Source organism: Patiria miniata, unplaced genomic scaffold (assembly GCF_015706575.1).
Source record: "Patiria miniata isolate m_02_andy unplaced genomic scaffold, ASM1570657v1 HiC_scaffold_18, whole genome shotgun sequence".
NCBI classification, from domain to species: Eukaryota; Metazoa; Echinodermata; class Asteroidea; order Valvatida; family Asterinidae; genus Patiria; species Patiria miniata.
This window is the reverse complement of record NW_024037056.1, coordinates 7,639,088-7,665,969: the sequence shown is the minus strand read 5'-3', so window position 1 is coordinate 7,665,969 and position 26,882 is coordinate 7,639,088. Positions and strand designations below refer to the sequence as shown.

Genomic DNA, 26,882 nt, shown 5'->3' with positions numbered 1-26,882 from the left:
CCAGACACTTAGGCCTCCGAAAATCAATAGGTGGGGGGGGGGGGGGGGGGGGGGGGGGGCTCCTGCCATATTTTCAACGGGGAACGCCAATAAAATCCTAAAATCATTCACACTATAGCAAGGGCGGATCCGGAAAAACAATTTTTTTGTGGGAGGGCGCCCAAAAAAAATGTGGTCCCCCAAAAAAGTTGGGCAAAAAAATTACGGCGTGGGGTTCGGGGCCCGCTTGGGCCCCGAACAATTTTTGGATTCTAGATGCTCTGTGGTGCGATCTGAGGCAATGTCTGACCACTTTAACCAATTGTTTTTGAGGAAAAGATGGTGGTGTACTCATTGCCTGCCTTTATTGCGATGTCACATAAAACCCAAAAAAAAAATGGTTTCTTTTTTTTTTTTTTTGGGGGGGGGGATGGCCCCCTTTGGCCTCCACCCCCCCCTCCTGGATCCGCCCTTGCACTATATTAACTAATTATGCACCCTTGTCACGGCTATTTCTTCTTTAGGGGGAGACCGTTCACATGTACATCACAATCCTTCTTTTTGCTAATGCAATTTTTTTTTTACGGAATTTATTTTGGGGGGGCTAGACACAATTTTGGGGGGCTACAGCCCCCCCCCTAGCCCCCCCCCCCCCCCCCCCCCCCCCCCCCCCCCTAAGAACCGCGCTTGAAGGCTGAGAAATTCATCAGAGATGCTAATTTTCACTGGTCGAAACAGACTATATGAAAGTAATGAAAATATTTATGAACTATGACTGTGTCTGAACATCCCTGAATGACATCCCTCAAACACTGAACTGTCGGGTATCAGACGCGTTTTGCATCATCAAATTCTTTGTGGTCAAAATGACCCCATGTTAACCAGACAAAGCGCGCAGTCGGCCAGATGACCTTGGCCATAGAGATAAAGCCCCGTGTCGACGTCATGTCGCGCACACAGCCCTGTTTGACCTCAGTTTTTTTGTCCTGTCACGCACGCATAGCCCAAAAGCGTACGCGAGTTTTTACGAGATGTATTCGAGACTACAGAAAAACACAAAAGTACCTGGATACGTGCACTGTTTGGCCAAGATGGCTAAATAAGTGAAAAATTGAAATCGTGTGCTTTATTTTGTTACCAAAAAAATAACTGCTTTTGACAAACATCAAGTGTTATTACGGCCTGTCAAACAAAAGCATATTTTAAATCAATAAAAGCGAGGGCCGATAGTTTTTAGGTGTGCATTCGATTCTTAAATAACGGCCAAAAGAAATGGCAAGGCTTAGTGGATATAGGAAAGTATACGCTTCTTTTCCATGTGAATTAAACACGTGCAGGAGACTTTTAATGTTTAGTTCAAATCGCCAGTTGAAAAATGAAGACTTTTGCGAAATTTCATGGTTGCAATCTCATGTACGCGTGTAAACGAACGTAAGTAGGCCAACCATGAGGCCAACGGCCTGAACAGCACGTGCGAACGTGCAATGAATGACTTATGAATATTAAGCAGGCCATCTCAAGCTCGACCAATCCGTGGGTGGGCGGCGCGTATGGGGTCACAATTAAGGTCATACCATGTTTGCGTTCCTTGCTCTATTGAGCCGTCTCGCCCACGTCATGTTACCGCAGCAACGCACAACGCCCTCCATATTGGATTACAGGGACGTTGACGGCGCGAAGTTTAAAACACGTAAATAGGCTACAGACGATCCCGAGTACGACTCGACTTGCAAGACAAGTTAGTGTCATGATTCATTGATCTCCAGTGCTGAAGTGCTTGCTGCTACCACTAAATCGACAACTGTAGCGGGGATGTAATTCCAGGTAGGCCTACTAATCATAAGATTTCAGTGTCATGAAATTAAGTCCGAAATAAAAAAACGGTGGCGTCCGGAAATTGGGCACAAATTCAGCTAACGAGTAAACGTGCATACTTGGCGCACTTGAACAAATCTCTGAAAATCCCACATTAACATTTAATAATTTCTTTAAAATTGATAAATTCAGATAAATCATTGTAACCTCCAGTTTGTAAAGAAATCATTTTCATGTTTTGGGGCGCATTTTAAAAGAGTTCATTGTCATTGTGCACTTCGAAAAAAAAAATCAGAAAATAACGCCAAAATAGAATTTCATTGGAACTTTGTACATATGTTTTGTTCATGTATTGTTTGACTCAGGCCTAGCCCTATTCTCGATTTTGATCCTCTGTATAATGCGTTGTTTACTGCAATACACGGCCAAATGTAAACAACGCATTATACAGAGGATCTAAATCGAGACTAGCCTAGCCCTAGCGTTAGTTCAGTATTTGACCATAATGACATTTCTTTTGTACAAAACATGAGACAGGCTGAATATTTAGGTTTTTCCTACTCATAGTGAAATCATTACATTTTTCATTGCTAATTTTTATCCCATCTGAACTGCACTTAGCCTTTGGCCCAAGTTATTGTTTTTATTTAAGGAAAAAATGTAATTGTCAATTAAATCAAGGTCAAACACTGCAAAGGTTGATTTATAATTTCAAGTATTGCCCTGTATGAGCTTGATGAGAGCTGGCGATCACCAGTAATTTGTGTGTGTGTATGTGTTATTATTCTGCAGATTGAGCACCATTAATTTTTCTTTTTTTGTGTTCTGTTTTTATTTCGCAGTTGACTGTATGTAAACCTGTTATCATGGCAGCAAGATCAACATACTACCAAGCCCTGGATGGCCCTGCAAAAGTCCGATATAACAAGATTCTGCAGTGTATTGATGACATTGATCCATACACAATTAGTTTGCGGTCATGGAAAGAGGATCCACATTCTCTTCCTCAAATATCGTATCCTGACATTGTTAATTTTCTAGTGTATACTCCTAGTCCATACACTTTGGAGGACTTGAAATGCTATAAAGGCCTGGATGCGTACAACCAATTCGTAAGTGGATGGGTTCGTGATGTCGTTTCTACCGTCATCAACGGCAAGCACGTTGTTACAGCAAAGGTAATAAACTAAGACTTGGTGGAAAAAAAATTATGTGCCCTTAATGTAAACTTTCTGTAATTCACTCCCCATCAGTGCACACCATAAGAAGATGCTACTTTAATACAGTGCAAGTCTTTAATTGTCCTTGTTATGAAATATACAACTTTTTAAGGAAAAAAAATATCAGAGCTTTACATTCCATATTTTGTACATTGGTCTTGGGCATGTTACTTCGTGTGATATTCTTTCTGTTTGGTTTACTGAAAATGTTTTGTAACTTTTTTCTTAACACTTGCAGGTGATGCATTCACAGAGACTGCGGGAGGCGGCACTCAAGCCATGGTTAATTGCAGAAAAGTGTGGGAAGATCATCGCAACCCACTGCAACTGCATTGCTGGTCTCGGAGAGGCTTGTACTCATGTCAGTGCTTTGATGTTTTACATTGACACAAAGGTGCGTATCAGAGATAGCAAAACAGTAACACAGGAACCAGCTTACTGGAAGATTCCATCTGCTGTAAAGGATGCCCAATACTTACCTGTGGCTCAAATAGACTTCACATCAGCCAAAACCAAAAAGAGGAAGCTTGATATGTTAGTTAATGATGGTTTGATGCCACCTCCACGGAGCAAGGTGCGGAAGATAGTTCCTGGGCCTACTGATGCTGAACTCACAACCCTCTTCTCGCAGATGAATGCAACAGGAACTAAGCCGGCACTCCTCAGCGTTGTACCTGAACACTGCCACCAATTCAAACCATCACATACTGACAACATTCTTCCACCAATTCTAACCGATCTGTATAACCCTCAGTACTCAACTCTCTCATTTCCTGACCTGCTTAACAGATGCAACGAATTTCAGCTGACAATTACCGAAGAGGAGGCAGACAATGTAGAAAAGGCAACAAGAGCACAATCATCCAGCAAGAAATGGTTTCGTTTTCGATCAGGCCGCACCACTGCATCAATGAATGTTTGCAGGACTAATCCAGACCAACCTTCTCAATCACTCATTCAATCTGTGTGCTATCCAGAGTCGTGCAGGTTTTCTACAGCTGCAACCAAGTGGGGATGCTCCCATGAAATAGAGGCACGGCAGGCTTATGTGGAAATAATGGGAGAAGTGCACCATAATTTTGATGTTAAGGACTCTGGCTTGGTAATTAACACAAATTGCCCCCACATTGGGGCTTCCCCAGATGGGCGTATTTCCTGTGATTGCTGTGGGGAAGGTGTCCTAGAAATCAAGTGTCCATTTTGTGCTCGTGACACTCAAGTCAATGAATATGCATCCCTACAAAATACATGCCTTGTAGCAAATGATAACGAGGTTTCTCTTGATAGGAAACATGCATACATGTATCAGGTTCAAACACAAATACATACTTGCTCTGTTGACTATGCTGACTTTGTGTTGTGGACAAATACAGATGTCCATATCGAGCGAGTTGAGCCTGATGCAAATATGTGGGATGAAATTCTAGAAAAAAGTCGCGAGTTTTTCTACAAAGCAGTGCTACCAGAATTAATGGGCAAATGTTACACCCGTATCTAGCCTTGACCAAGGCTATCAGCTTGTTCCCATATGAGCTTGTCCCCGCTACCGCACACCGCGCGCGCAGCGACACAATGTTGTACTATACCGTTAGCCCCAATGACCCTTGCGTGTGCTTTGTGTGCATGTACAGTACATGTTGTACTTACGCCCCACACACACTTCCGCAAACAGCCGTACAGTAAGTCGAGGCGGAAGATAGCCTTGACGCAACCGTGTATGCCAAATATGATAATTAGTACGCACTATGGTAAATAGTCTTCTCTCATTGGATAACGGCTAACAAAAAAATGAATATTTGTTGCATGGCATAATACGACCAAAGGTTTATAAACCAGACGGCCTGTGGGTAACAATAATTATTGTAAAACACTGTGACCCCCTTAAAATCTTAAATAATAGTAGAATAATATTTATAAAGTTACACATAGTTTGGGTCGAAAATGAAATGAAAAGGATGAAAAATTAGACCTTCAAAAAACGGCAAACGGTACAAAACCGCACGCCGGCAAAAACGATGGCACCATGCACAGAGGCCACGTTGGGGCCGTCCACTGTAGGCACCGGCCCGGCTGGCGCCATGCAGTAAGACACGCTGCGCTTTCACGTTCAGCGGCAAAAAAGCGCTCACACTATTGAGTATATCTACCACTTTTTTTTTGGGGGGGGGGGTATTTCTTCTAAGCTGTCAAGGGGATATGGGAAAAAAATATCTCTCCTTCAGCAAACTTATTCTGTAAGACTGATTTTAACTTGTATGAACAACTTATGAACGACTAATATATCGACAGGGTACGACATATTTCGACAGGGTACGACTAATATCGACAGGCTACGACATATATGTCGACAGAGTATGACATATCAAACATATGACATATATGTCGACAGGTGCCGGTACGACATATATGTCGTGCATAAGTCGAGTCGACAGGGTACGATATATGTCGCATACGACAAAGTCGTATATAAGTACGACTTAATATCTCGTGTGTACAAAATATGAATTGTAACTCGTATGTTTGACTTGTTTGTCGATTATGTCGTACATACAACATATCTTGTGAGAACGACTTGTATCTCGTGCGATTTACATCTACGACTTGCATGTCGTACGTATGTCGTAGGTACGACATATACGATTCATACGTACGCGTTAAAATACATGTGTCGTACGTATGAGATGTAATTTGCACATGGTACGAATTCAGGGAGAGTTTTTTTTCACCATGTACCTGACAGTTTCGTATATTTCCATCCTATGAAGCCCGGGAAGGGACAGGGTGGATTTTTTTTTTTTGGAATTTCCTAATTCGTTCGCAAAAAAATTCCACCCTGTCCTTCCCGGGCTTCATACCATCCCAAAGTCAATAGCTCGTTTCTTGCAGTTAATTCATACGGGTGCCTATAGATACGAGTTAACCTGCATTCGATTAAATGGGTATGATTTGACCTGGGTCCGAGTTGACCTGTTCCCTACATTCGCTGTCAGAATAGCACGGGCAGGTAGCGGCGTGATAATGTACGCTGTTGCAACGACAAAACGTCGGCGGACTGTCTTGAACTGTCCAATTCGCAATACATTGGAAATAGTATCATTTTGAACAATTGCTCACTCATATAGCGGCATGTGTCATTTGTATGTAATAAAACTGGAGAAATGGTTTAAAATGGGATTGAAATACCTGGACATACCATGGTTTGAGTGAACATACATGTACGTGGTGTATACAGTAATTTGCAGGTCATGAATATGTATGTCGCGGGTCAAAGTTTACGGGCTTTGATTGGATATCGTGTAATAAATGCGCATCAGAGATTTTCGGCCGATTTCGGTCGAAACTATAAAGAAACACATAAGGTATTCGCCACGGTTGCGTCAAGGCTATCTTGCGCTTCGACTTATTGTACGGCTGTTTGCGGAAGTGTGTGTGGGGCGTACGTACATGTACACAAAGCACACGCAAGGGTCGTTGAGGCTAACGGTATAGTACAACTAGTGATTGTGTCGCGGCGCGCGCGGTGTGCGGTAGCGGGAACAAGCTCGTATGGGAACAACTGATAGCCTTGGTCAAGGCTAACCCGTATCCCATCTGTTCACGATAAGCCACCAGCTACACACTGCTACTGTGGAAAATCGCAACCTGTGGACAAGATGATCTCATGCGCTAATGAAGGCTGCAAAATCACCTGGTTCCACCAAAGTTGCCTCCAGATAAAGAGACTGCCAAAAGGAAAATGGATCTGCCAAGAGTGTCGTAAAATACCACGGAAAAAGGAAGAATGAAATTTTGATTATAACAATAATTGGTTGTGCTTTTTAAGGAAAGTTGCAGAGAGTTTAATCACTTTCTTTTTCCACCCCAAGGCAAAAAATGCATAACTTTTGGGCTAAAGCCATTCCCTGAAAAACTAGTGTTTTTTTTTTTCACTTTGAGAAAAGATAAAGGCTTTTGTGCAAAAACATGATCTTAATTGTCCAATGGGCTCCATCACTGTGGAAAGACTGTACCCTTATCCTTAAAAGAATACATTTAAAAAAGGGCTCCTGCATGTACCTTACTTTTCCTAGTTGTATTAATTTCAAATGGGTGCAATCAAATGTACATATATAGAATTCCCTTGTAACACACACCAGGCTGTAATAAAAACAAAGGACCTCTGATCAAAGTTTTTCTTTTTGTAAGCAAGTGTTTTTATTATTGAGTTTACACTGTGCATACTCATATGACAATGCAGGTGAACACATTTCAGAAAATACTGTAGAAAGTTGCTCTAATGAACATTCTGCATCCGTGAACATGACTCATGGCTCTCAATGTATAAGTTACAGTGTATCTCTTTGCTCCCTATAGTCTATAGTACATGTATAATGATCACCCACAGTAACAACAACTTTTGATGGATCCCAAGGTTATTCGTTATCTACTGTACTGTAAAATTGACTTCTCTTCAAGGGCGTGCCTTATGTCAGAACCCACAATTGTAATATACAAAAATAAATAACATTATTGTTATGTATACATGTGCAAAGGATGTGTTTCTCTGGTTCTTTCCCCCCCAATATATATAAATATATATATTTAGTTTAAATAAATATATATATATATAAATAAATATAATATACATAATATAATATTTATATAATATAATATAGATGTAAAAACAAAAGTAAAACAGTGCTCACCGGATAGTAAAATCCAAGCTTTCGGTGCAAAGTAAACACAGTAAACGTGTTTACTGCGTTTGTTCCACCTGCGCCACATCACACATAGCCATAGTATCCCCGATGAAGGTGCTTTGCACCGAAAGCTTGGATTGTACTATCCGGTGAGCACTGTTTTACTGTTGTTTTTACATCTACTATGCTTCACAGTGCTACGCAGCATCCCCACATTTTATAATATAATATATATAATATATATAAATAGATATATCCAATGAAAATGGCATCCATCACAATCCAATATATGAATAATATAATATATATAAATAAATATAATAAATATATGAATGAATAAATAAAAATGTACATATATAAATAAATGAATGAATAAGTATAAATACATGATCATAATTAAAATAATACACTGGTTAAGAAAAAAATGTGTTTGGAAATGGCCACAACAATGAAAACTATATACACCGGTTATAAAAAAGAATCACAACATTTACACTGCCATCCACCACCGCATTAGGCATTTATACAAAATAAGCTTATAACTCATCATGGGCGGGGGCCAGCAGCTTCTAGAGTGGCGTGTTCGATTATAAATCATTAAATGTCCTCTTCAATAAGACGGAGGTTTTAGCCAAAATTCAATACAATAGATATTTCGTCACCACCACGAGTGTTTTGTTTTTCCATGAAAGTCGACTTTCATTCATTTCTAATCTATTTTTATGTATTCATTTTATTTTTTTATTATTGGACCATATTTCTTAAAATTCAACCCCCCCCCCCATGTGAATCATATCCATTCACTAATATGAAGAAGTAGAGATTCGAATGGATGGAGTTATTGGAGTAAGGGTTGCTATAAATCATATGATCCAACGTACGTTACTTTCTCTCAAATGGTTTGTGACAGATTATTTTGGGAAAAACCACAACAAATAGCATCAATGCTATTAAGTATTATGACAGAGTGTTGTAATGACTTGGACTCGAGACTCGGGACTCAAATCGACTCAAGTATCCAACCTCAAATGACTTGACTTGGATTCGCTTCACTTTTTCAAATGACTTGACTTGGATTCGAATCTTTTTTTTAAGATAACAATTTAAAATTAGCTTGAACGAAGTTACTGCAGTGACAACTTGACTTGACCCGACTTCACCAACATGCCTGTGTTGATTTGATTTGACTAGGGATTCGAAGGTACATGAACATGTACATGAGTTTGACTTGACTTGGCACTCGAAGGCAGTTAGACTGGACTTAACTTGAGACTCAAGCAGAGGGAGACTTGTTCTAAAATTGTTATGACATGGAAGAACAATAGGCAATACAGATTGAAAAATTGCTTCAATGACACTTGTGTCTGGAAAAGCAAAAATCCATTCAGTCAAAAGGAACAACTGATGGGCACATGTTGGTCATAGAACAAGATACAACGGTGATTTTGTCCAGAAGTGTAACATTATCATCTCTGGAAATGACAAAATCCATGGGAATTGTGCTGTGGAGGATGGTATATTTCTGGCGCAGATGTCCTATAACTCGCTCCACATGAATTCTGGAGTTTGCTACTCTGCGCGTGTTTTCAACTTGCTCTCCAGATAGTCGTGGCCCATCTCTTCCAAATGCAGGGAGTACAAGCTTAGCACCCATCATTCCAACGCTGTCTGAAACATCAAATCCCCTGTCTGCCATCACAACATCCCCTGGACACAACTTGTGGAGGAAAGATGAATGTTCAACCACGTATTTGTCGCTTGCTCTTCCACCCCAGCCTTGTGATAAATAAGATGACTCATTGAGGGGTGATGCCGATTAAGTATTTAACAGTGTTGTTGTGTTTGTACGAAGACCATGTTGACGTTCGTGCTGCAAGATTGGACGGCCTTTCTAAAAATATTTCGAAGCAATCGATAATAACAGTTATCTGTTTGCCAAAGTGTGTCCTGAAACTCATGGGCATAGATTCCCACAGCTGTTCCCGATCAGGCCAAAATATGAGTGGCTTCAGTCTGATATACATGATGTTAATAATGTTCAAAAATATTTTAGATGCTGTAGACTTATGCACATTAAACCTCTGCCCAAGGTCCACAAATGTAGGATTCAGTCGGAGTTTTATGAGGCACAACACTAGCTGCTGAAATTTTGTTAACTTGTTCAAACAGCTGCACACAATGAGTGTTTCTAGGTACGTAAACAGAACATCCAAAATGGCAAAGCTTGACAATAATGTGAAATGCTTCACATTTTCATCATTATCTTGGAAGAACTGCCGATCAAAATTATTGTTACTCTCAGCCAGCTGCTCTTTCAATTTTCTGTTTTCCTCTAACAATCGCTGTAATTCCGTTTGTGTGGAATTCATGGAGTTGCTATCCAAGTCAGTTTGGCAGGCCTCTTCGGAAGTGGACTGTTGTCGTTTGGGGGTCTTGGGAACAGAATGAAGCTGAGAAGAGCCTCGGCGGCATCCAATTTGGACTTCTGTCCCTGCCTGTAGCAGCGTCTTTGGTACCTCTCCAAGTCTCGAGTGGCAGTTGCACCATCTATGTTGCTGTGACCAAGCTTGACAGTTGGTGCCCAGTCTGGATTGGTATTATCATACAATGCAGAGGGCTTTCCTACAGGGAATAAAATACAAAATAAGTTAACAAATTGTTCATTCAAATAACATTATAGTGGGTGGACCCCTATTGATCACAAAAAGAGGGTTGGTTCCATAATCCTTTGTTTTTTACTCCCAACTGCACATACGTAACAATGCGCCTTGTTTTTCTTTCGTGACCTTTGACAATGCATGTGCTACTACGTTCACACAAAGGCTTTTTGTGTGCATCTCATCTAGGCGCTTGCGTCAAGCAGGTCTGATATCGCGCACTCTGCATGTGTCCTGCACTGCTCCCTGTAGGATGCCATCTTGATGTTGATCACCGTTGTCAGGCATTGTGGGTATTGTCAAAGGTCACGACAGAAAAGCAATGTGAGCAGTTAGGGGTTACGTATGCGGTTACAAAAAGGGCTAATGTACAAGAAATTGGCAGAGAAAATGAGCGTTGATTTCCATATAATATCCATTATCCAAGTACTATCTCAGAATCTCAGAATGTTGACTGGACATCGCCGCTAGGCATCATCATCCAACTATGGATTTACAATATTGTTAAAGTGCAGGCTTGATGAAAAAAAAAAAATAGCGAGGAAAAATATTGGAAAGAATTCCATACCCAGCCACTTCCATGCACAAAACCTACACTTACGGGACATGCCAATGTTTCCTAAGAAAATCTGGCAAAAATCTGAGCGCGGTTTGCTCACAGTCACAGGTACACTTAAACTTTAAATTTGTGTCAAAATCCCTATCCTGGGGCATGAAAAACATAACGAAAACCCCAAATAAGGGTCGGGATAGTGCAGGTGGAGAGGGCCAGGGGAACATTAAGTCCATGGAGTACGACAGAATAAAAGATTTTTCATAAATTTCAAAGAAAAACTTTAAATTTTCTCACTCCTGTAACTGTAGTGTAATATTAATAATATTATTAAAATAATTATTTTTAGGAAAGAATTCCATATACAGACTCCTCCTCAGACCTTCTGCACAAACTGTATGGGCCAAGACAGAAAAAAAGTCAAGGTGTTTTCTGACAAAAAAATCTTGATTCAGTTTTCCCTCCTAAATTTGCGTTTCTTCATCAGATTTACAACTTTGGGTACTTAATTTCAAGTCATATTTAGGAAAAATAAGAGGAGTCCGTATACGGAATTCCTTTTACTTAAATAACTCACCGCTTGTAAAATGGTCCGAGCAGAAACGTACATACGGCAAGTTGCTCTCTTTAATGTCTCGGGCGATTAGCGACAGCCATTTAGCGCGTCTGCTCTGGGAGAGTTCCAGAGTGACAGCTCCTTCTCGGGTCAAAACGGCGGGCAGCCGAAAAAAAGATTTTGTGTCCCGATCCCCCCAGTTGCTGCAGCCAATAATTGCGCAAAAAATCACCATTTCGATGTCTTACACTGCTTGGAAAAATAGAAAATGTCGAAACAGCAACCAACTGACAAAAGTGTGTATGCCACCTGCGCTACGCTACCGTCACGTACGTACGTGGGTACGGGTACTTGTGTGCGTTTTGTTGTTGTTATGTTGTAATCCAACATGGCAGACCAACAAAACAATGACGTCACCCTCGCGCCCCTTATATGCTTTTACGATGCATGCAATGGCGACGATCTTTTCGCGTTTGTGAAAAATGTTGTTGTTTTCCAACAAAAAGTTGTTAGAAACATTAGGTGTACATCGAATTCTTAAGATATTAACGACATCACCTTCACGAGATTTTTTGTAGATGAAGGTTCATTCTTTCCCTTGAGTACATTAACATTTGGGAGACTTTCGTCGTTGGCGAAAAAAACCCGGAAAATTCATGACATAATTTTAGTCGATTTGTCCGTGAAATAATATCGTCAAAATTCATCGAAATCATTTTTTTTTACCAACAAATACCTCGATAGATGCATTGAGTAGGTCTTTAACTACCTGAGACAGCTTTGTTTGTTTGGATCAGTTGTGGTTTGGCATGAAAATTGCGAATTTTCTAAAGCCCTTTTTACGGCCATCGTTCGCTGGCCTCGCGTTGCTGTCAGTTGTCTGGACGAGAAAATAGAGCAGCTACGCGTGACACGGCAACTGACTGAATTCGAATGCAGTGTTTTGTGAGACAACAACAGCCGGGCGCGCATTCGCGTAACATGATAAAGAGCGCCGCCACGGGCGCCGTGACACAGTTTTTTTTTATCCATGTCCATGACGCGCAACGGGTGAATGACCGAAGACCCGAAATAGAAAGAGCCCGCTGATTAGTCAAAATCTAGGAGGTCAAGAGGCGGGGTCTTGTCTAATTAATCAGCAACTCAGATCATGCATCATAGACCATGGCTTTCGCCATGGTCTACTTCAAAGACTATACATCGACAAACTGGAGTTCAACTTCAGACCAGAAGAGACGGTACTGGACGTGGGATGTCAAGAGTGTAACAGGTTTTTCAAATTCGATTTCATTATCTAATTGTTAAGGAGCACAAAATTAGTTAAAATGTTTACTAGTTAAAGCTTAAGTTATGCTGCTCTTTTTCTGTGTGGCCACTGCCACTGTGTTTAGTTTAGTAGCATAGACGTAGCCTTGGGGTATCTATACTCCCCCCCCCCCCCATATTATGTAAAGACTGCCCTCCCCTAAAAAAAAATATTGTAAAGAGTGTCATTCTTTTAACAAGTGCCCTTTTGTTCTGAACAAGTGCCCTTTAAAAAAAAAAAAGGTCGTACCTTGTTTGTGTCATGTAACGTCGCCATTTAACATCGCGCACGTATCGCCCTGAAAAGCACCATTATATTGTGCGTTAGTGTGCATAATCGTCGTTTTTCAAAAGCGCCCCCATCGACAGATGGTACCAGCGTGCTTTCTCCTGCATTCTAACTAAGGCAATTTGAAAATAAATGTTTTCCCCATTCTACACAACATTTGTCTCAGGCTGGACGGGGGGGGGGGGGGGGGGGCAACTCCGCCACTGCGCAGAGTGTTCCCCTCCCCAACCTCGTCCCGAGTGCTCACTTTATTTCCAACCTCGTTTCCAATAGTATAGCCCTGGATAGGACACTTTCTTCCTGTATTCTGATTCTATACCGCAATTGGTCAGAAATGGATTTATATCGTGTACTTGGTTTGTTATTCACAACGTGCATTACGTGTTTTCGCGATCATTCATCCACGCCTTCTCAAAAACATTCATGTCCTTCCTAATTTGTTAATATTACTATGACATATGATACTGCAAGTTGTTTTGTTAAGATCGTAACAGTTTAATTAAAATAAAAGCGTGCTTTCTTAACTCACGCCATGCTCGCGCTGCGACGAATTGATTCTGTTTTTACCCCAGACACTGCATAACAAAGCAAACGCAAATGTAACGCACCAGCACGCACCAGACTATTCCTCATTTGCATACGTGTTCAAAAATCGTGCACATGCAAACGTCAGTACCAGGGTGAGAGAGCAGGTAGTGGTGGGCGCGTACTGCTCGACACCCTGGGGACTACCCCCCCCCCCTCCGCCGCAATTTAGAGTCTGGCGCCACCAATGTATGATGATAGCGTAATGTTCATGTCACAGTTCAAGGTCGTATGCCGTCAATGCTGAACATGAATCATGCAAAACGCGTCTGATACCCGACAGTTCAGTGTGTGAATGAAGTCATTCGGGGTTGTTCAGACACAGTCATAGTTCCTAAAGATTATCATTACTTTCATATTCTGTTTTGACCAGTGAAAATTAGCATCTCTCATGAATTTCTCAGCGAGCAACGACTACTGCGGGGATGGCAGATTCGCCCAACATTCCGTCATCATGCAACACATTGACAAACTGGAGTTGAGACCAGAAGACACGGTACTGGACGTGGGATGCGGTACTGGGGAAGAAACCAAGTCAATGGCAGGGAAAGTCAAGAGTGTAACAGGTAAGATTCAGTTTCATTCGTCGGCTTCTGCATTGCCAGCTGCTCCAGGGAGGAGGTGTTGACGCACCTATTTTTCCCGCTATCGTAGGTGGAATTGTGTGTGTTTGTTTTCTCGAGAAACTATATGCGAGCAGCTATATAGCCCATAAAGCCTCCTATGATATGCATGAAATGCCGACTTTTTAGACACCCCCTTCCCGTACGTATGGCATACGCAGTGTCCCCCTCCCCTATTCCATAAGTTGGGGCAAAAAGGAAGATAGATTTCCTGTACATGCACTGTATGTTTTCGGTGTGGCTGTTCTTGCACAGTATAATGTACATGTATAGGTGTACATGTATAGTTCATGTACATGTACATTTTGTTGTTGTACACCACACAGCATTACGAATGCTTAGTACACTTGCTGGTTATAATAATTATTGTTGAAAGAGTCTTTTATTTGTTAACGTCGCGGTGTCCACATTTTTTTCTTCAGCAGTGATCGTCAATGGATCACGATTTTTCAGTAGTTTTAGGGGAAAATTACGTTTATTCATGAGAAAAGAACAACGTAACGCCATTGTTGTTACTTAATGGATATTTAGTGCGATGAACTATATTGGCTCGCCCATTTTTCATCGACTATTTTATGCCCCGCCGGCGAAGCCGAAGGGGCATACTGTTTCCGCCTTGGCCGTCCATGTGTGTGCGTGTGCATTTGGTTCCACAGCGATATCTGGATTGAGTGTTTATTTATGTCTTGAACCTTGATACAATGAAGGTAGCTTGCTAGAGTTTGGACCCCAAAGGATTTTATTAGGTGTTGGGCCTTGAGCCCAACACCAATTGGTTTTGTAAGAATTTACTGTTTTTGTTCTTCTCAGCATATTCTCAGCAAATCCTTCTCCAGAACTGTTTGGAAAAATGGAAACATATATGAACTTCATTTGTCAATACATGAATGCCCAATCCACCGCAGATGTGTTTTTATTTTATTTTTGCAATTACGTAATCATGACGCCATCATGGGTCACGTGACGTCACTCGAAAGTTTAATACATTTAATCTTTGAAATTCAATATAAAATCAACCGCGAGAGACCGGAACCTGAAATTTGCGGGAATAGACAAGGTAATACATGATCTTCATGTTGTGCGCGTAAATCACGTGACCCTTCCTTCCGGTCGAAACCGGAAGTGCCTTATAATTTAAAAGTGGAAAAAGACATGAACTTGCTTTTAATGATTTAAGTGTCTGCCTGGATTGACCTTTCAAAAAAAGTAATGGATGACGCCATGAAGTGTTGGAGCGCCCTCTAGCGACAGTTTAAAAAACGTCAAAAACGCATTTTCACTTGATGTCTGTGGCGAATTTTGCGGTAATCGCTTCAAAATTAATGTAATGTAATGACCATAATGCAGACAACACCTGTGCGCGAAAAAAACATTGATTACGTCATCAGACAGGAAGTTACAATAAAAAGACCTTTAAATCTTAAAAAAATGCTAGAAAATATACCGTGATAGATGCAATCAAGATTTGGCTGTATACATCACAGTAAATATAGCTCTGGAGGTTTCTGGTAATGACGTCATAATGACGTCCTCAAGTGTCGTATTACAAGCAATGAAAGATTTCTAGATTTAATCTTTGAAAATCAATGTAAAATCAACCGCTACAGATTTGATTTTGTTCTTTATGGCAATCGATACAATATTGCAGGGTCTTCATTTTTGGTATTAAGTGCAAAATCACGTGACCCCTCCTTCCGGTCGAAACCGGAAGTGCTTCATTGTTTGAAATAGGCAGAAGATGCGAACTCGCTTTCAACGATGTGAGTGTCTGCCTAGGCAGTACTGTACAAACATATTACAGGAAACGTCATAAAGTGTTAGAGCGCCCTCTAGCGGCAGTTTAAAAAAACGTCGAAAACGCATTATCACTTGATGTATGTGGCGAAATTTGCGGTAATCGCTTCAAACCTAACATACATGATGAACTTAATGCAGAAGGACCTGTGCGCGAAAAAAAAATGGATGACGTCATCAGACCGGAAGTTATAATGAAAAGACCTTTAAACCTTTAACAATTGTTAAAAAATCAACCGTGAGAGATATAATCAAGATGTGGCTATATATAGCAGAGTAAATATAGCTCTGGAGGTTTCTGGCGATGACGTCATCAAGTGTCATATTACAAGCAAATAAATATTTCCAAATTTAATCTTTGAAAATCAATACAAAATCGACTGCTACAGATTTGATTTTGTTTTGATGACAATCGATGAAATATTGCAGGGTCTTCATTTTTGGTTTTAAGTGCAAAATCACGTGACCCTTCCTTCCGGTCAAAGCCGGAAGTGCCTTATTTATTGAAATTGGCAGAAGATGCGAACTTGCTTTCAACGATTCGAGTGTCCGCCTAGGCAGTACTGTACCCAAATTTAACAGGTGACGTCATCAAATTTTAGAGCGCCCTCTGGCGGCATGTTGAAATGTCAAACATGGATTTAAACATGCATATTTTGAGTTGATGTTTGTGGCAAAGTTTGCGGTAATCCTCGGCCCAATACCGTGTGGCTGTTCCTACAACTTCTAGTTTGATTCCATTTTTTTTTCATGTTTTTTTTTTTTTTTTTTTTACTTTACAAGTATATGTAGCATGCTAGTATAACTTATAAGTTTGGACACCATAATTTTTTTTTTTTTTTTTTTGTTTTTACCAAACCAGTATACATGTGCAAATGTAATCACTCACTAAAATATTAGGGGGCCTGTACACTGTTTATACATGTTTCTTGAATAATCAATGTGGCTTCTCCACCCTTTTTTCTTTGACAGTCATATTTTTAATTGAAACAACAGAAAACAAACATATGTACTTATACATGTATTACTAAAACTTGAGACTTGCACCGTAGTACATGTACATGTACATGTTTTTGAAGCTCTGTGAGTTGTTCTTAGAATTTTGAGTCAATTTCGGACCCCATGGGCCATCTGTTCTCATTATTAAAAACCAAAGAAATGATGTAACAATGAAAACTCAAGCTTACTCAAATAACCATATTTTCTTTTGATTATTTAAAAATTCTTATTTCCATGTAGGCCTTGTAAATGCTCAAAGGATTATGCTAAAAGGATTTGCCTTTGAGAAATGTCTTGCTTAAGTCTGAAAATATCCAGTCAGTTTGCTTAACTCACATACAATGACTTCCCAACAGAGAAGCAATAACCACAAATTAATTATGGGATCATTGGCGTCAATACATTACATATATAGCCTAAATAAAACAATAACGATGTCGATGACGTTAATAGAGTGGTGTTATGTGATGGAAATATGCATGGTTGCGGGGCATTTGTGTTTTTAACACTACTTTTCTTGTTGTTCTCAAAGTTTATCGTCGGAATAATGTTAGTTTAAGGGAAACAAGACTCCGACAACCCAAGTGTCTTTCACCATAGAGCAAGGAACTTGCTCTATGCTTCCACAAAGTGTGATAAATATTCATGTCAGCATCGGAGGGAGGTGCAAGTGCAAAAAAAAAATTATAGTTGGGGGGGGCGTGTGTAAAATTGAAAGATCACCGCCCGTGGGGGAAAAAAATACGGGGTGGGGCCGGATATTATTCGATGCCTGGGGCGCTGTTCAAACAAAACTATAATACATTTCAATGTACAAAATCACCGCATTTTTGGGCCAGTTCCAACGGTTTCAGTTTCTTGGGAAGAGGGCACAAGGGGTGTGAGTGTGTGTGTGGAGGGGGGGGGTAGGGAATTTTTTTTTTTTTTGGGGGGGGGGGGCAAATTCCAAAATGTTTCAAAGTTATAGAGTTTTCTAGTTTTTAAATATGGCGTGTCCTGTGTCACTATTCTATCCTCCAGCTTAACTACGCTCAAAAAACTATCATTCCACAGGAGCTCGCACGTTCAACAGCTGTTTGAAATTACGCAAAAAAAACCCGCTAACATACCATCATATCAATCAGAGTGCCTTAACTCTGTTCCCCTTTCCTTTAGGCGTTGACGCTTCAGAGGAAATGGTAGCGGTGGCCGTTAAGACCAACTCGGCACCAAACGTAGCATACAGTCAATGTGACGCCCGAGCCGTGGGAGACAACCAAGACTGGCGAGAGGGATTCGACAAAGCTGTCTGTTTCTTCGTTCTTCACTGGTTTCCCGAGCAGACCCAAGCGCTCCGTAGCATCTCGGCGTGTCTGAAGCCGGGCGGGCAGGCACTTTTGATCATCGACAACCACGATGACCTCTTCATTTTAAACCAAGTGACTTCCTTCTTGAAAAGTCACGAGAAGTGGGGTGCTTTTGTCCAGGTACATGTATAATTAAACAGTTATCCTTCCGAATTCATTTGGATCAAACTTTTTGGGGATTAGTTTTGTTGTTTGGTTTGCGTATAGATCGAGAGGCATTCATAATCCGGGTCGAATATTAGACCGATAAAAATTGTTAACTATACAGCGTTGCTGATTTCGTCTTAACGTAGGGGTCCAACAGCATAGAATCAAGTACCAAGTGGTAGAACGGCACGGCGGTCGGGTCATGAAGACGGCTTACGGCACCATCCGCGCACTCGAAGAGTACAGAAAACGAAAACAAGTTGGGCGTGATCTAATATGCAAAAATATGCAAATGAGATGCAGTCGCATCAGTGTTTCCACAACCGGTCTTCGAATGCAAAGCTTTAATACTCAAATTGCACATGGCAGAGTAAAGTGTCCATTAACCAACAAACCAAGGGCGGATCCAGAACACAATTTTGGAGGGGGCCAAACAAAATTTTGGTCCCCCAAAAAGTGGGTCCAAAAATGACGGCGTGGGATTCGGGGTCAGCTTAAGGGCCCCGAATTTCTTTTGGATTCTAGATTGTCTGTGGTGCAATATGAGGCAATTTCTGACCACTTTAACCATTTTTTTTAAAGGAAAAGAAGGTGGTGTACTCATTGCCTACCTTTATTGTGACGTCACTTAAAAAAAAACAAGAACAGGGGTTTGTTTGGGGGCGAGGGGCATGGCCCTCTCCCCCCCCCCCCCGTATCCGCCCTTGCAACAAACCAACCCACCACCCTCACCCACCCACCCACCAATAAGCAGCTCAAGCCCACTGCGTGTTTCACACCGCCGTGAGAAAAATTGAAAATCAGATGTTAGTGTTCGCCTGTACCACCGCCCTACAAACCTCAGACGCTGGGATACTCTGATGAATTCACGCTCTGATTGGTTGGTTTTGCGTGACCTGTGTGCTGCGCGTCATCACGGTCATGACTCTGCAAGGTTTTAAACGTTCGTTTAAGACCGAGTCACTACTCTTTTATTCCAGTTAAGAGATGTTTTTTTGTGTTGAAAAGCGTAATAACGTAAGAAATTCTGTAAAACTTATCTGTGTAGTAAATTTACAATTCCCGTCAGGCTCCGTTTCGAATCGCAAACGGTCAGGTTGCATTATACGACGCTCATAATTTTGTCCACATGATCCGCTATGAAACAGTAAATCACATCCGGTATGGAATGCGCGCATTTCTATGAGAAGTTTTCCGATAGCATTTGCGCACATTGTTTAACTGCGGACTTGAACATCTGCAGCCATATACTTTATACATAGGTCATGTGTCACTTCATTCGCAAGATTCTGTGAAGCTCATCGATCAGCGTAACCCAGCGTTCTGTATGCAGGGCGGGGGGTACTAACGAAATGTTAGTGGTAGCCCAACGTGACTCATGGGGGCGCAATTACCCAACGTGTAAGTTTACAGTCAATTAACAAGCTGACAGTTATATAGTCCGTTTAATTTAGAATAAAACAGGAGCTGACCTAGAAGAAATTGCAATTAAATGTATTTTAATGCTATAGGACGCTAAAGAATTTCATCATGGAGTGAAGAAGTGCTTTTGTTCACTTTTTCTCTACTACTTTTTCATCATACGTAAACAGTCGTATGGAGAGCGTCATGTTTTCTTTTGCGTCCGTTACTGGTCAGAATATCCGTTCACATCACGTATGAGACTTCGCGAGACACGACTGATCACAGCATACGACTTTTTTATGTCAACCAATTATTAAAATATATGTTAATTTGCTCTTCCGCACAATACTATAGGATATTTTCTTGGAAAAAAAAATCAGGAAATTTGAGATTTTTTTTACTGCCTGAATTATTTATTGGTTAAACTATATCACTTTGTGCTCAATAAACCATTTGTTTCATGTCGCGAGACACGACTGATCACAGCAAACGACTTTTTTATGTCAATCAATTATTAAAATATATGGTAATTTGCTCTTCCGCACAATACTATAGGATATTTTCTTGGAAAAAAAAATCAGGAAATTTGAGATTTTTTTTACTGCCTGAATTATTTATTGGTTAAACTATATCACTTTGTGCTCAATAAACCATTTGTTTCATGGAAAAACTTGACATAAACAGGTCTACTTGATACAAGGGCGGGAAACCAATTGAAGTAAAATTTCAGGTGTCTACCGCACTAGGCCGGAGTCTAATTTTAAATTATTAGGGAAAATATCCGAAATCCGAGATTCGTGTAATCCTTTTGTGATGCGTTTAGGTCATCGGCATAACTTATAAATAAGATATAAATTGTCCAAAAAAATGAACGTATACTCGAAAAACTTTATGAAGACAAATTAACGGGATTAAAATCTGGAATGAAATTTTAGCTGAATTCTGAGCTTTAGAGAAAAAAAATTAGGCAGCGTGACAAGTGTATTATTTCTATAAGTAATAAACGAGCTCCCGATCAAAGTCTTAGTCCGAGGGCAGAGGTGGACCATGCCAATCATCTTTTTGAATAGTAATAACAAACCGAGGTCTGTTTCATTCCGAAAGAATCATTTCGTCGGGACCCAAGCAGTGTTGTAGGTCTTGAGACCGGTCTTGGTCTCGACCCGGTCTCGAGACCACTTTTTGCTGGTCTCGATCTCGGTCTCGGGAGCTGTGGTCTCGGTCTCGGTCTCGGGAGCTGTGGTCTCGGTCTTGGTCTCAGTCTCGGTCCCTCATTTTGAAGTATTCCTCAAAAATTAAAATCCCGGTCAGAAAAAACTTTAAAATCCATATCTGGCTACCACCTCGCAAATTTTGGGTCTACAATGTACAAGTCCATATTCCATTACGGAAATTATAAAAAAAAATATTCAACATTTTCTAGCTTTTTAAAAAAATCAAGTACACAAGTCTTGGTAGAACTAGAAGTTAAGTCCTATATTTATTTTAGAAAAAAGAGGCCCAATGTCAAATTATTAAAATTGCATCTTTAAATATCCGTTAGAAGTCCTAGCTCAAACCAAGGAGTGACTGTGGAGTTCAGGATCAGAGTTCCTATAACAGATGAAACATCTGCCTTTAACTTTTTACTTTTGTCAAGATTGGGTGCAGACAACATATCACAGCCCATATTTCTAAAGTGTAACTACTTTTTGCTCAAGTAAGGTGTCATGTATCAAGATTTAACACTGCCACTGGTCCAAATTTTGTCTGTAATCTTCGTGATTAGAAAGGTTTCGGTCTCGGTCTCGGACCATTTCGGTCTCGGTCTCGGTCTCGGTCTCGAAACTTCAGGTCTCGGTCTTGGTCTCGGTCTCGGACTATCCGGTCTCGACTACAACACTGGAATCAAGTATGCTTTTCTGGAGTAGTGCATTTCACTCTTGAAAAGCGGCGGCGGAACACCTTTCAAACTGCAAAAACCTTAAACACTGATAGTATCTATATCAGACCATGGGTATAACACGTTTACACCCCTGGTCCTATATAGATACCACCATTGTTGAATTTACACCACAGTTGTTGCAGTGTAGTGCCCTGTATAAAATGAAGACTTGAAACAGTCGTCTGCTGCACTCGCATGAGGTCATGCATCCTAAGCATTAGCATATACAGACATGTAAATCGAAGTAAGTCACCAGACGAGTTGTTTGAGGACAAAATGTCCCAAATTTTAATCTTAAGAAAAATGATTAAAAACACCCTTCCATTCCATAGAATGAGATTTTTCACATGGTGTTTGTGTATTTATTTAAAGTCGTTTGACGCTTGAATGGTTTCTATTGCAATTTGTTCTAGGTCTTAACTTACATTGACCGGACTAGTGTTAAAAATGCGTGGAAAGACCTCATTTAAAGCCTCAATCAATGATGTTAACTAAAGAGGAGTAAAAATTACATGCCGGCCTTTTTGACACAGACAGAACGGTAACAGAGGTGTTTTGCCTTGGCTTTTGTCTTTCAGGACTACAAGTCATCACTGATCATGTGGAACCTATCAGTTCAAGAAACGCAGAAAGTCTTCAAAGAGTGTGGCTGGGCCGAGGCTAAGTGTGAAGTGCGGAGACACGAACTGCTCCTGTCTGAAATTCAGTTAAAATGTAAGCTTCTGCAAACAAAATGGATTGCTTTCGAACCACACGTATGATTAAAAGAGTGCAATCAACAATTTTATTTTAATACCAGTACCAGGGAAGTGAACGAAATCGAAGAGGCTATAGCAGTATCAACGATATCAACCGAGGACGTTTTAGCCCAGACTTTATCAATCAAAAGGGCCTTATTTTTGTCTCGCCTGAACTTTGTTCAGGAAAGAGACTATGCAATCACTTTGTCTGTCTGTGTGTGTGTGCGTGTGTAAACACCGGCAATCGTGGACGTAGGACAACAGAATTGGGCGCAAACAATACGTCCACGATTGACCGAACGTTCACGATCTCAAATCGTGTACAAAACCAATGAGAGCTGTCGCTAAAAAGTTAACAGTACAAACAAAGGAAAGATGATTAGGGACAATGGGGCGTCCACGATTGCTGGTATTTACACACGTGTGTGCGTGTGTGAGTATGGGTGGGTGCGTTTGTTTATGGTGTAAATCGAGGACACACACACATCATCGGTGAATCGAGGTCAGAAACCGAATCAAGGACTCCTCAGTTGGAAAACGTGTGCAAAACCAATCATCGGAGAGCTGTTGCGAAAAAGTACAAACAAAGGAAAAGGGAAGCGGAACAAAAGCAAATCCTCGATTTACACCATAAACAAACGTGTGGGTGGGTGGGTACGTGTTCATCTGTTTAAACCGTAGACGAAAAATACCAGAGAACAAAAGAGAACAATATCGTCCACTATTCCCAGCATACTTCCGCGATTGGGGTCGTGTACAAAACCTATGGGAGTCTTTCTAAAAAGTACAAACAAAAGAGGGACAACAGGACGTCCACGCTCGACGGTGAACACACAGTGTGCGTGTCTGGGTGTGCATGTATGTATGTATGTAGTATACATGTATGTGGTATTTTGGTTAAAGTTTCGTAAAATTGGTCTCATTTCAAAACTTCACAACCTTCATAATGATACTGAGGTCAAAGATCACATACCAAGGTGAAAGGTCATATGAGGTCAAGTTTTATAATTGCCTGAATATGTAAAATTGGTCTTATTTCAAAAGTTAAAGTCCAGTTGCAACCAAACTTGGGTCATAGATGCAACAAATGTCTTTGGTCAAACACCAAGGTCAAAGGTAACTCTTTACAGATAATCGCGAAAGCAGGCAAGACACATGGTTCGAGACCCAACTCGTTTTTTTTTTCAAGATTGAGACACTGTAACGACACAGTTATGGAGTTAAAAACAAACGGAATTGAAGTATAAAACGCATGTTGTTAAAGATTGCCATCATTTTAAACTTACATCTCTTTAATTGACACTTCGTTTGTTTATTAATTTGTAGGCCATATCCCATAAGTTACGCAGTTTCAGCGCCCTCAATCGCAAAAAAGATGCCTTTTCTCTGCAAAGTGTTGAACATTGGCGTTTAATTAAAATGTTGCTGGGTTTTTTCTTTTAATATAGCATAATGGTTTAATGAACTAGTTTGAGTATGGATACAGATAAAGAAGAACTGGTTAATTCACTGCCCATAATTAAAGAAAAATAGTGGGATCGTAAAATATTTTACTCATTAATTCTGCACATTGAAGACTAAGTTCTTTGTTTTTTCAATCTCTTTATTGACTATCGTGCTATTCAATCAGAAGGTGCACACGCTTGTGCACGCGTAAATCGCCTGGATTTTTCTTCTTTCTTTTCAACAGTGTTATTGAAGACAAATCTTGGAGAAACGCAGTTGATACCAGCGGCAGCGCTGGAGGATTATTTGCAAGACCTGTGGCAGTGGGCGTTGGATCGCTATGGGGATAAGTCTCAGCCCAGACATGTCCTCTACGGTTATGAATCTATGGTCGTGCACGCTTGGAAATAAGACTTGAAACCCTGTGGCGTTTTTCACTTTCAAGGATTTTGTTTGTGCCTTATTTTGATATTTTTTTTCAGGTTCAGTAGAATCTTTCCTCGTGGTTGTAGTAAAAAACATGAAAAACATTACGCGTATTAAATTGTTTAATGGTTTCAAAAATGATGTTTTATCTTCTCAACATTTTGTGTAAGTACAAAAAGATTGTATTAATAAGGGAATACAAATGTGTTTGGCCGGTTTTAAACCCAATGTTAGGAGTCCGGACGCTGTTAAGGACTCGAGCCGGTCAACCAATACAAGAGTAAAAGGGATGGATTTCATAGGAGTCAAATTTCATATTACACTGGCAAAGAAGACGCCAGCCGGTTGTTTTATCTACCTTTTACGACCGGCCACGTGACGGGCTCCCAACCAATAGGAATGGGTAAACTTAGGTATTTATGAATTGTACCTGGTCTCTTCATGCCACATTGGTGGCTGCTGACTGTTTGTTTGTTTGTTTGTTTTTGTTTTTGTTTTTTTCATGTAAACGTTATCAACTAACAATTTGTTTTAAAATAAATCACTTGCTTCGTAAGCAGTTATGATTATACAGTTTGATATTTCTGTAAGATAACATTTACTAATGTTGATCTGGAATCTTAAAATTTAGTCACCCAAATAGCACTGCTGGCAGGCGGAGCCGAATGAAGACCGAGTTTTGGAAAATCTCGGTAAGGGTCGTCAAATTCAAAATAGTACGTGATGCAGCAAAAAGTTCGCCCATATGATCCGTCGTTGAATTTCAAGTTTTCTTAGTGAAAGCAATGAATATTAATTATTAACTCATTTTAAAAAGTTTTGAATAAGCAATTAGCAGTTAATTAAACCTACACTATACTTGGAAATACTCGGGCGCTGTCCAATTGTCTACGAAATGAATTCGGAAAAAAACTTGGGACATTTTTGGGAAAAGGAGAAATTCCTCCCGTTTTTTGTCACGTGACGTAAATTGTAATACAATATATTCCCGGAGGCTACCTCACCTAAGATTCATCAGGAATAGTCAGAATCTTTTGGTCTGGGAACCAAACTAGGCAAAGGTTCGCTCGGACCCCCGCCCTGCAAATAGGACGCTTGGATACTCTGATGAATTCGCGCTCTGATTGGTTGGATTTTGCGTGACCTTTGACCTGCGCGTCAACACGGCCATGACTCTGCAAGGTTTGAAACGGCTGTTAAGACTGATTTATTACTCTTGAATTCCAGTTTAGAGATTTGTTTCCCGTTGAAAAAAGCGTAATAATGTAGGAAATTCTGTAAAATTATCGGAGTTTTAAATTTGCAATTCCCGTCACTTGCTCAGGCTCCGTTTTGAGTTATGAACGGTCGGATTGCATTGTGCGACGCTCACAATTTTGTCCACATGGTCCGCAATGAAACAGCCTCACATCCGGTATGGAATGTGCGTATTTCTATGGAAAAGTTTTCGGAAAGCATTTGCACGCATGGGCTAACTGCGGTCTTAAACAGCTGACCCAGATGCTTTATACAAAGGTCATGGGCCACTTCCTTCACAAGATTCTGTGAAGCTCATCAGCGTATCCCAGCGTCCTGTTTGTAATCATCAACCTCGATCCCATGGTGTCGATGCATTCACCATCTTATCTGAAATACCTTTGCCCTCAGTCATTGTCACTACATTGTATAATTCAAATTTTTAAGGCCAAATACAAAATAAAAAAACATGTTGAGCGTCCCCGCCCGCTTCCTTTTTGGAGGCCGCCTCCTTTTTTGTTTCTTTTCTTTTAAACGAAAGATGATAAATCTTAAACAGTGACATCATTTTGGCCTCTTTGTCTGTGGCATCTAGCCCATATTAAGCTGGAATGTCATTTCCTGAGTCCAAGCGATGGCCATTAAAAAACAAAAGTGGGGCCAACTTCCTTTTTTTCAAAAAGGCAGGACGTTTAACAGTTTTTGTTCATTCGGCTAACCCCGGTGAACCTCTAAATATCGTGTCTAATTAATGGATGTCATGACCGCAGGGAATACTTTTCGGACTCTTTATCGATGAATCGACGAAGAGTTAAGTATCAGTATAGCTAGGCCTATAAATAATGCATCCGGTTTGCAACCTGCTGTCCGGCCGTACACTCGAAACCAGCCTATGCGGTGCTATTCTGCATTATGCAGCAATGCGGGTGAGATGAGCGCAGCGGAATACTAAAATTGTTGAGTAAAATCCATATATCTATTTCGTGAAAAACTTGTGGGTTACCAAAACGGTGCCTCGCAAGTCGGTAGGCATTCCTTGTGGGGTACCTCCCATTGTTTCGGTACCCCACAAGGCAGTGTTTGTACACGCACACACACCCATAATGTTTACGTTACATACCTAGTGTGGAAATTCTTTTGTTTTCGTGCAAGAAAACTC

General features: G+C 40.6%; 3 protein-coding genes across 3 annotated transcripts; 2 read left to right on the top strand and 1 right to left on the bottom strand.

The window, feature by feature from the left end:
• Positions 1 to 1,685: 1,685 nt before the first annotated feature.
• LOC119725084 lies at positions 1,686 to 3,944 on the top strand. The gene is made up of 4 exons (XM_038196446.1): positions 1,686 to 1,803; positions 2,637 to 2,972; positions 3,253 to 3,408; positions 3,804 to 3,944. Exons 2-4 carry the CDS (start codon positions 2,661 to 2,663, stop codon positions 3,942 to 3,944), a joined length of 609 nt encoding a protein of 202 aa, XP_038052374.1. The 5' UTR covers positions 1,686 to 1,803; positions 2,637 to 2,660.
• A 6,114-nt stretch (positions 3,945 to 10,058) lies between these two features.
• Positions 10,059 to 11,754, bottom strand: LOC119725083. Its single transcript, XM_038196445.1, has 2 exons — positions 11,481 to 11,754; positions 10,059 to 10,315 (listed from the first exon to the last, which is right to left on the bottom strand). The coding sequence occupies exons 1-2, from the start codon at positions 11,692 to 11,694 to the stop codon at positions 10,059 to 10,061; spliced, it is 471 nt and encodes a 156-aa protein (XP_038052373.1). The 5' UTR covers positions 11,695 to 11,754.
• A 2,138-nt stretch (positions 11,755 to 13,892) lies between these two features.
• Positions 13,893 to 24,580, top strand: LOC119724462 (juvenile hormone acid O-methyltransferase-like). The gene is made up of 4 exons (XM_038195523.1): positions 13,893 to 14,204; positions 18,210 to 18,520; positions 22,454 to 22,589; positions 24,306 to 24,580. The coding sequence occupies exons 1-4, from the start codon at positions 14,030 to 14,032 to the stop codon at positions 24,470 to 24,472; spliced, it is 789 nt and encodes a 262-aa protein (XP_038051451.1). The 5' UTR covers positions 13,893 to 14,029; the 3' UTR covers positions 24,473 to 24,580.
• Positions 24,581 to 26,882: the final 2,302 nt, after the last annotated feature.

Bases quoted from the DNA above. Each gene is read 5' to 3' on its own strand.
- LOC119725084 (XM_038196446.1), top strand. From the start codon at position 2,661: ATGGCAGCAAGATCAACATACTACCAAGCCCTGGATGGCCCTGCAAAA. The intron at 2,973-3,252 runs GTAATAAACTAA...TAACACTTGCAG, and splicing joins AGCACGTTGTTACAGCAAAG to GTGATGCATTCACAGAGACT. The intron at 3,409-3,803 runs GTGCGTATCAGA...CCTGCTTAACAG, and splicing joins TGTTTTACATTGACACAAAG to ATGCAACGAATTTCAGCTGA.
- LOC119725083 (XM_038196445.1), bottom strand. From the start codon at position 11,694: ATGGTGATTTTTTGCGCAATTATTGGCTGCAGCAACTGGGGGGATCGG. The intron at 10,316-11,480 runs GTGAGTTATTTA...TATTCCCTGTAG, and splicing joins CTCGGACCATTTTACAAGCG to GAAAGCCCTCTGCATTGTAT.
- LOC119724462 (XM_038195523.1), top strand. From the start codon at position 14,030: ATGAATTTCTCAGCGAGCAACGACTACTGCGGGGATGGCAGATTCGCC. The intron at 14,205-18,209 runs GTAAGATTCAGT...CCTTTCCTTTAG, and splicing joins GAAAGTCAAGAGTGTAACAG to GCGTTGACGCTTCAGAGGAA. The intron at 18,521-22,453 runs GTACATGTATAA...TTTGTCTTTCAG, and splicing joins AGTGGGGTGCTTTTGTCCAG to GACTACAAGTCATCACTGAT.